Source organism: Pyxicephalus adspersus, chromosome 6 (genome assembly GCF_032062135.1).
Source record: "Pyxicephalus adspersus chromosome 6, UCB_Pads_2.0, whole genome shotgun sequence".
Classification (NCBI taxonomy): Eukaryota; Metazoa; Chordata; class Amphibia; order Anura; family Pyxicephalidae; genus Pyxicephalus; species Pyxicephalus adspersus.
In genome coordinates this window covers 27,513,741-27,524,033 of record NC_092863.1, presented here as the reverse complement: position 1 = coordinate 27,524,033, position 10,293 = coordinate 27,513,741, and the positions used below count along the sequence as shown (strand labels likewise).

General features: G+C 42.1%; 1 protein-coding gene across 1 annotated transcript in view; it reads left to right on the top strand.

The window, feature by feature from the left end:
- Window positions 1-10,293, top strand: part of LOC140332505 (protein FAM240B-like) — an 82,944-nt gene that overhangs the window by 62,670 nt on the left and 9,981 nt on the right. The window contains exon 2 of the mRNA XM_072413745.1: window positions 1,365-1,507. Coding sequence (XP_072269846.1) covers window positions 1,368-1,507 — 140 coding nt within the window. The 5' untranslated portion in view covers window positions 1,365-1,367. The remainder of the gene's footprint in view (window positions 1-1,364; window positions 1,508-10,293) is intronic.

The following is a 10,293-nucleotide window of genomic DNA, read 5'->3' as shown; positions in this document are numbered from 1 at the left end:
TTAATATTATTATATCTCTAAATAAATGGGGTATATTTGAAAAAATGTTGAATAGTTGACTAGAAATTGAATAAATACTATAAAAAAGTCTATAACCTCCACTTAACAAGTGAACCCACTCGACAAATGAAGAGGGTAAGTAATATTCATGAAAGAGATTCAGGCAGCACTATAAATGACAGGGGTTATACACATTCCATAATACTTTTTACATAAAACAATCTTAGGTTAGTAAGTAAATACAGTGTATAAAAAACTGCATATACAAAATATCTGTTTTATTGAACAAATATGCAAGCAAATATGCAGTGTTCCTGCATCACAATAACAACGTCTACATGAAAAGGCAAGACTTGCAGTTGCAAGGAAGTAGGTGGTGAGAACTTGTAGGACCTCGATCTGTTACTAGTCAAAGGTAATGCTTATATATTACTTAAATCAGTTATTGCTTTAGGAATTTTACTTATTTGATTTGGATTTTACATACACTTTAAGTTTGTGTTTCATGTTTGAAGCCAATATCTTTAATTTTAATACTATATTATATAAATTGGGGAAGGAAGGAGTATTTTATGTTATCTGGCTGTCTGTGTGACATAATTTTCATTACTTTCTTTGCTTCTGACAAATCATTTCACCTGACAGGAAATGGTAAAAGATCTGCAACTGGGACACATGTTAACAAAATCTGACATTTCCAGCCTTCCCCTATTCTTCTTTTAATTTTGTCTGTACTGAAGAGTTCCCCTCACTTCCAGTCTGGTTAACATTGTCAGCAAAGCAGATAGTATGGGAAAATCTCTATACCAGAGCTCCAGATAGCAGAATTCTCCAAACAAGGCTGCTAATCCTTTTCCAATTATCTAATACTAAGAAAAATGTTTTGGCTGGACATACACATTAGGTTACAAAAATATGTATCCCTATGTCTCATCTAGTGAGATATTTTTGTTTTTAAAACTCCCACAATTACTAATTACTGTGGCCTAGCCTATAAAAACAATCACTGTTATCTGGATGGAAAACAAGACATTTATATGCAAAGTATCCCTCATCTATAAAAGTGTATAATACAAAAGGCATAACTAGGAACCACCTGGGCAATTAATGATGCAAGACTTTTTGAAGACATTAAGATGAAATTGTGCAAAGATAATGTCAGTCCTGTACCTTTTGTTCCATGCAATACAAGCATTTGAATATATTAAGGGAAAATAAGAACAAAATGTTTGTTGTGTATTTGGTTGGGCTTGTGGCATTTGCCTTTTTCAAAAGGCACTTTCCAAAAAAATCTGAGTTAAATTTAAAGACAGGATAAAGAAAACAAAGGTGAGAAAGTAACATTTTATATTATCTGACCACAGATCATGAACAACCAATACATACGTGTGGAAATCTTTGCTTTGGAAACTTGTGAACTTAAAAATGCTTGGGAACAAAGAATTCAAAAACAAAATGAAGCACGACAAATTGAAGCAGCTAGACAGAAAAAGAGTGCATTACAAAGGTAAGAAATTGTGAAGTATTAAGGTATAATAAGAACTGTGTTCTACTAAAATCGGGTATGAAAAAATAAAGAATATTATGATGGCCAAACAGGTGCTGCATATTTGTCATTTGTTGATTGACCATCACAGTGATATTGCAATGACAGTAAACTAAACATAATATTGGTTAACATACATATTAGCATGGATGCTGCCATCAATAGAATCCCTCTAAATAATAAGTTAATGAGTATCAGGATTTTATTATCTGTTGACTTAAATATTTGTCCAAATCAAGTCAAAAATCCATATCTACATACTTGTTCAGAGAAAGTAAACTACACTAAAACTTTGAGGCTTCATCTTACAACAGGCAGTCCATTCCCCAAATGCCAATACAAGGGCAGTTATGTCTAAGTTATTTTTACAGCAAAGTCAGTAACCAAGTTTAATTTCAAGCATAAGGTAGGTTGTACAAACCCACAGGTATAAAACAGGTGTCCTCTGAGCACTCTATGCTAATGGCACTGGCAGGCTATATTGATACATTCACTCCCCGGTTTGTTACTATTAGGAGAGAGTGGATCACTCCACCTTTCTATCCAAACCACTTGGGGCTTCATGATGAAACTCCAAGATAGAATGGGGGTAATGACCAGGGAATCCACCTTTACTTTAGCTTATCAGACATTAGAGCCTTAAAACTAGGTTGGCAAGTGCATTTTATTTTAGACACAAATGTGCATTTTTTTAAAGGTAGAAGTTGTTGTTTTTTTCAGACACAAGAGGGCTGATTTATTAAAGTTTTCCACGACTAAGTTGGTGTTTACATGCTGCACCATAGTTGCCAATATTTCTTTATTAACAGAAGGCAAGACTTGAAGAGCTGTAGAAGAAAATTGACTGGACTATAGGGGAATGGCAAATAATGGGTATGGCATATAGTATTGCTCATTCCCTGTATACTACGTTTAAAACAAAATAGGGCCTAGAGGTTAAAATGAAGTTGCATTATGAGTGAAAAATCCCATCTTTAGTGTGAGTGGAATTAAGACAAGAAAACCACATCAAGGTGTGTGGAAATAAATTATTGTTTATATCAGGGAAAATAAACTTCATAACAGTAAAATTGCTATATTTTTTTAATCATTGGGAATCCTTAGGAGTAAAGTAAGCCCCTTTCTGTTCACAGTTAGAGTGTCATCACTCAAGAAAAAAATGTTAAGTACTGCAAATACCATTAAATCATTGCTGTCTATATTGTGGTTTTTGGGATAACTCAATTTTTAGGTTAATTTCAATACTCAGGGCAACAAAGTTTTTAGATTTGCAAATAACATGGAATACTTATTTTGTTATTGTGCGCTTGTACATGGTTTTGCATTTTATACCACGCTCAAATTGTGTTTGCTGCCATGACTTTGAAGATTAGGTAGTTACAAGCAGATCCCTATGGCATCAAGTAAAATCTATACATTTCCCAGTGAGGCACAAGTGAAAACAATAGTAAAGAATAATGATTACAAAATGTATTAACTTAAAACACTCTGTTTTGCACAAAAAGATCTAATATATTTTGTATGTAAGTAATAAGCTATAAAAAATGAAAAAATAAAAAAAAAAGCCTTTCCTTGTGTTTTTTAAGTACATTTTCTACGGTTTTCCGAGGTCTACTAGGAGCTTTGGGAGTATTCCGGTCAATTAACCTCCAGATCAAAAGTCTATCTATTCTATTAATGATCAAAATCTAACAAAATAGCCATCTTTATAATGCCTTTTGAGACATCTGATTAAAGCAGTCAACAGCACAAGGGCACGGACAAACAAAAAGGGTCAAAAAGCTTTTTAAATAGATAATTAATGAGAGAGCCCTTAGTTTATTTAAAGTCAAACAGAACTAATGTGTTCATATAAAATGCATACTGGCATTCTTGCTCTAGCAATAACACAGTTGGCGTAGTGTAATGCCAACCTGCTTAAAATAAACATTACAATCACAATAATTAAGCTAAACCACAGACCCTACTTTGCAAGTTCTGGGAATGTCATGATGTAAATTGAATGCCATGCTGCTAATCCTTCATGTTACAGAGGGATGGGCATTTAGTAGAGACCATTAATATGTCAAAAGACCTTGTGATATCACTGGTTATACATTTCACCCAAGGCACGTCATCCCAAGCATGCAACCATAGGAAGGTAGGATTAAAAGCACTCAGTTATTATTTCTTCAGTTAGAATAATGCTTCCACTGAAAAAAAAACAAGGCACTGTATTTCTTTTACATTTATGTAAGGGATACAGTGATGTATTTATCACTACAAATATAATATTTGATAATATTTTATTTAATAATACAAGTGTGACCATTTCTGATTTATTTTTAAAACATATAAGCATGCAAACAGTATAAGTACTTGAATTTGGCTGGGTATAAGCCTGTTGCAGTTCCTGTACAGCAGGTCTACAGAAGCAGAATAAGGAGCCAATTAGCTCATGTGCTGACAAAAAGCATCTGATGTGTGGAGAGAATTAATTAACAGAGAAATGAGCCTATCAATGTGCTGGTTTACCCTTTTCCGGACTAAAAAAGGTCCAGGATGTCCTGAGCTAAGAAAAAGTGGTTCATTTGTACTAGTCATCATGACTGAGGACATCCAGGATCAGAAAAAAAGTGGGGCGGGGGAAACTCAGGATGCAAATGAGGTATTGCAGCAAAAACTGATTTTGTAATTTTGTCTTTAATAATATTATTTTTATTATTATTAAACAGGATTTATATAGCGCCAATATATTATGCAGCGCTGTACATTAAATATGGGTTGCAAATGACAGACAGATAGTGACACAGGAGGAGGAGAGGACCCTGCCCCGAAGAACTTACAATCTAGGAGGTGGGGGAAGCATCACACTGGGAAGTAGGGCAGATATGGAATGGTGGGTAGATATGGTGGGTAGATATGGAGTAGTGAGGGTTTAGGACAGCAGTCGCCAACCAGTGATCTGTGGAGAAAATTTTGGTGATCCACAGAAAAATGTTGACATTATTTGCAATTTTTATGTTTTATTAATAATAAAACAAAAATAATATTCTAATAAATTCTTATATTCTGGATGACATTGACACTAAATCCACAAACTGTACTAGAGATGGAAAAACAAGGGAGGCGCAGTGTGACATCGGTGTAGTCTTAACACCTCAGTATTGTTTTGACCATTACAACAGTCACTCTGCTGTTGTTTTATTTTGTTTGTCTTTTTCTCAGATGCTCTTTTAGGTAAAGATGACCTTAACTGTGTATTTTCTTTAACTGTTATATTTAATAGCATCAACTAGTTTGACATGGGTAACTACCATTTCTTGTTTGGTCCAAGATTCGAATGAAATAAACTCATAATGAGTGAGAAAAAGCAAACAAATATTTTGCATTTCTTTAGTAATACCAAAGATAATGCAACTGAGGGGGCCCTTATAAGCCATGATACAAGATGGCTGCAGTCTGATCGAGCTCTGTGTCTCCGGTGTGTGGAGCCGACTCAGCAAACAGGATAAGCAGGTCTTTATACTTACCTAGGCAGCTAGACATTGCTGATGAGAATTCCAGTGATGGCTCCCATGTGTTTATCCCCAGTGCACAGCCTGGCTCAGCATGCAGGGATGCTGAATTGCTAGAATGCTTCAAGCAACTTCTGCAGTAGGAACGTTCTCAAGCCACATGCAAGTTATCTTTAACACTAACCAAAGAGATTAGAGAGCTGGGCACTAGAATCCATAATCTAGAACAGAAAATGGATGACGCCATCACCGTGATAGATTCCCATGAGCAGGGTTTAAATATGTTCCAGAAAGATATGCAAGCTGCAATACTTACTACTGAGGATTTAGAAAACCGGAATCGCTGAGCTAATTTGCGCGTACGGGGGATCCCAGAAACGATTGATGATTTGCCTGGTTTCTAGCCCTGTTACAGGAATTACTTCCAGATTATCCACCAGAAAGGCTACAATGGGACAGACTCCACCTTGCTTTGGGTCCCAGGAAAGCAGATGGCCCTCCAAGGGATCTTGTTCTTAAGCCTACCTTTTATAAAACAATAGAAGCAATTTTGAGAGCGTCTTGGAATAAGAGAGAAATAGTATTTCAATCTCACCGATACCAAATTTTTGCAGATATAGCACCACAGACGATCCAGAAGATGAAAGCTTTTAAACCTTTCCTTCAGATATTACAGCGTTTGGATATCAGGTATCGGCAGGGATTCCCATTCAAGCTTCAATTCACATATCGCAACCATCTGCACTCCACCTCTTTCCCTGATGAGGCCCAAGAGCTATTTGAACATCTACATATATGCTCTTCTTCATCGTTTTCTCCCGCGCAGTCGCCATCTGCTTCCCAGCAGCCCCCACATCTTTCTCCATTATGGGAAAAGGTCTCCAAACATGAATGTTCTCAAAGGGTCAAGGGTCTTTCCTCGCAGCTCTCAGAGACCTGAGCTCTCCTGTTCGTTGAAACGAATCGCAATTTTTTCTAAAATGTCTGCTACACGTGTGAGGACATGGGGGCAAGGAACTCTGGGAAGGCGGGATGACCCATATTTGCCATGCATGCAGCCATTCAATAGCCAGCCAGCCCTGTGATGTTACACCCCTTTAAATAGCCTCAGCCATCTTGGATTAAGACATTTTACAGCGTTCTGAGTGCAGGGAGAGACGTGTGCAGTCGCTAGTAGAAACCTCATTGTGCTAAAAAATTTTAAAAATTGATTTATAAGTGCAGGGAAAGGATAGGGAGGAATCATTTCACAGCATCTTAGTGCAGGGAGAGACGTCAGAAGGCCCTAGGGACAGTGCTAGAAAAGTGATTTACAAGTGCAGGGAAAGATTATTTGGGGATCCAAATAGCCATTATACAGCTCTGTCATTCCATCAACTCACATGTATATTTGACGTGATATATATATATATATATATATATATATATATATATATATAAAAATCTGAAAGCATTTAGTGACATATTTGAGTACAAAAAGAAAAATAAATACGCAGTTCCCTGTTGCAGGTATTGGTGCTAAAAGCGTTTATTGGCCTATTTCTGTACAAAAATAAAAATATATTCCTCGCTTTTAGGTGTGTTTTAATTTGCTTTAAATTTAATTAGTTCAAGTGAAAGTATGTCAGACAGAGAAGTGGCAGGCCATGCACAGAGGAGTGACAGAGGCCTAAATGTTTCTGGTGCAGGCAGAGGTCGCAGCCGAGTAAGGGGGCGTGTCAGCAGGAGTCACAGCGAGAGGCCTGAGCTCCCTTGTCATCTAGCAGTCGTGTCTTGACCACCAACCCAGCGATTCTAGATTGGTTAACTCAGTCATCCACTTCATCCCCAGTGACATCAGACCCCCAGCCAACAGTCGTTGGGTTCGTCAAAAACATCCCTTAGTTGGCATGGCCCAGGAGCAGACCCTGTCCACTCACCTGTCCTCAACTTGCCTCTTTCCTTTGCTGTTCCCTCAGCCACAGAAGTATTGTATGCTGTGGGCTCAGCTCCACTCTACAGCAAGGAGGAGCTAGTAGAGGACAGTCAGCAGCTACTGCCCAGCCAAGATCTGGAGGAGACATCCGCCGCTTTCTCCACTAGGCAGGCAAATAGTGATGAGGAGAGTGGCGTGGGAAGTGGTATTGCGAGCAGGCTGACCCAGACACTGTTGAGGAGGACATCAGTGACATGCATACACTACTCGATGATGATGAAGCTGATCGCACTTGGGAGCTGGGTGAAGAAGGGGCTTCATGATCATCAGGAGAAGAGGGTGGCAGCTTGACTGTGAGGCAGCTGCTGAGCCAGCATGGCTGGTAGTCAGCAGGGAGGCAGCAGAGGGAGGTCGGGAGCCAAAGGTACCCGGGGCTGACCACCTGCTTCGCAGCAGCCTACCTGCCCGGGAAGTAGTGGTGCAGGGGTTCACAGAGGCAGCGGGAGGTAGCAGTCAGTCAGTGCAGAGTGTTGGGGGGGAAATCACCTACTCGGCGGTGTGGCAATTTTTTTGGTAAGCCGCCAGAGAAGGCCATATGTTAACATGGCCATATGTAAAATTTGTGGGCAGAAGGTGAAGTGTGGCCAGGGTGCCAATGTTGGCATCACGGCCCTGCGTCAACATATGAATCGTCACCATAAAGCGGCCTGGGAGAACCGTGGCTCCGATGTGGTGGTCCAGCCTGCCGCAGAAACCTCTGCGTCACTCAGTGGCACGCACCGGGTTTCAGGCAGTCAAGGCCCCACCACCTCAGCCGAAGGGAGCTGTATGTCATTTCCATCTTCTGGTGGTCCAGATGCTCCTGCTCCTCCTCCTCCTACTCCTCGTCTGTCATTCCGTCAGCAATCGATCACTGAAGCGATTGCCAAGAGACAACAGTATGTTTGCACTCATCCAACGGCGCAGAAGCTGAATGTGCTCCTGTCCAAGTTGCTGGTGCTGCAGTCCTTCCCTTTCCAAGTGGTGGACTCTGCACCTTTCAGAGAACTGATGGCTTGTGTCAAGCCGAGGTGTAGAGTCCCAAGCCATCATTTCTTTACGAAAAAGGCAGTACCAGCCCTGCACAAATATGTAGAACAGAAGGTGGGCCAGTCGTTGAGCCTGTCAGTGTCTGCCAAAGTGCACGGCAGCACCGACGTGTGGAGCTGTAACTACGGTCAGGGACAATACATGTCCTTTATGGCCCACTGGGTGAATGTGGTTCCTGCACAGCCACACCAGCAACTTGGCCAGGTGACACCGCTTCCGCCTCCACATTCTCACGCCGCTGGTCCTGCGACAACGTCCGCCTCTGCCTCCTCATCCTCCCCCGTGTCCTCAGCCTCCACTGCAGGGACAATTCACAGTGCCCCTCCAGCATACCACATGTGCAGGGCACGGTGGTGTCACGCTGTTCTGCACCTGGTTTGCCTGGGGGAACAGAGTCACACTGGGGATGAACTGCTCCGTGTGATTCATCAAGAGATCAAAACATGGCTTTCTCCGCGACAACTCAAAATCGGAACCATGGTGACAGACTATGGGAAGAACATGGTGTCAGCGCTGCATCAAGGAAGGCTGAGCCATGCGCCCTGCATGGCACATGTCTTCAATCTGGTTGTCAGGCGGTTCCTGAAGTCTTCCATCCATCTGCAAGACATCATAAAAATGGCCAGGAAACTTTGTATGCACTTCTGCCACTCGTACATCGCAAAGCACACCCTCCTTGAGCTGCAGCAGCAGAACGGCATCCCCCAACATAGGCTGATATGCGACGTTTTCACCCGTTGGAATTTCACCCTCCATATGTTGGACCCTAGCTACCGGTCCAACATGGGGGCCTTTTTTACACCCGCTGAGAGGGAGGAGAAACTGAACTACTACAGGGACTGACTATGTAGTCAGTTGGCTGCTGTCTATCTGCGCCATCGTCCATCCTCTCACAGGTCTGACTGGGGGGGCCCTCTGCACTCACGTTCAACTGCCATGGCTGCTGGGGTGGGGTGGCAGGAGCAGTACCAGCTCCATCAGCAGCAGCCTGAGTCGCTGATGAGCAGTTTTCTTCACACACATAGTGAAGAAACTACTCACCAGATGCTAGACATAGAGCAGAACCTGAACCAGCAGGTGTTGGCATACTTGGAGTGCACCCTGCCAGCCATCATTTAAGATCTGCTGGACTACTGGGCACCCAAACTGGATTTGTGGCCAAAACTGGCTGAGTTTGCCCTGGAAAAGCTGGTCTGCCTGGCCAGTAGTGTGGCATCAGAGCAGGTGTTTAGTGCGGCGGGGGCCATATGTACCCCAAGAAGAACTCGCCTGTCCACCCAAAATGTAGAGAGACTGACCTTTGTCAAGATGAATCAGGAGTGGATCAGCCAGGATTTCCACCCACCAATGCCTGATGCATCTGATTGGATGATCCATGCCATCTCACCCAAACCTTGACAAAAGAGACCGGTTTCTTCTGTCTAACTGCCTCAGCTACTACTCTGATGCTGCCCCCACCTGATGCCACACATCAGATGCCAAGTGCTCCTTCTTTCACCTTCGTCAACGGGTACTGGTATTGCCACTCACCGCCCCACTCTGTCACCAAGTCACTTTGTGGTCTCCTGATGCTGCCATCGCCACACTATGTCACCTTGCCACTCTGTGGTCTCCTGATGCTGCTGCTGCCATCTCCACACTATGTCACCTTGCCACTCTGTGGTCTCCTGATGCTGCTGCTGCCATCTCCACACTATGTCACCTTGCCACTCTGTGGTAGCCTCCTGATTCTGCTGCCGCCATCTCCACACTATGTCACCTTGCCACTCTATGGTCTCCGCCTCCGCTGCCACCTCTGAACTCTGTTATTGTGCCACTCTGTAGCCTCCTGATGCTGCCACCACCTCCAGACTTTGTCATTTTGCCACTCTGTGGTCTCCGCCTGATGCTGCTGCTGCTGCTGCCCCCTTTAGACTCTGTCATTGTGCCACTATGTGGCCTCCTCCTGATACTCAAATACGTCACTAAACGCTTTCAACACAAATAACTGCAGAAGTGAGCTGAGAATATATTATTCTTTTTGGACTGAAATAGGCCACTAAAGGCTTTCACCACAAATAACTGTACCAGTGAAGTGCGTATATATTTTTCTTTTTGTACTGAAATAGGCCACTAAACACTTTCACCACAAATAACTGCAACAGTGAAGTGCGTATATATTTTTCTTTTTGTACTGAAATAGGCCACTAAACGCCTTCATCACAAATAACTGCAACAGTGAAGTGCATATATATTTTTCTTTTTGT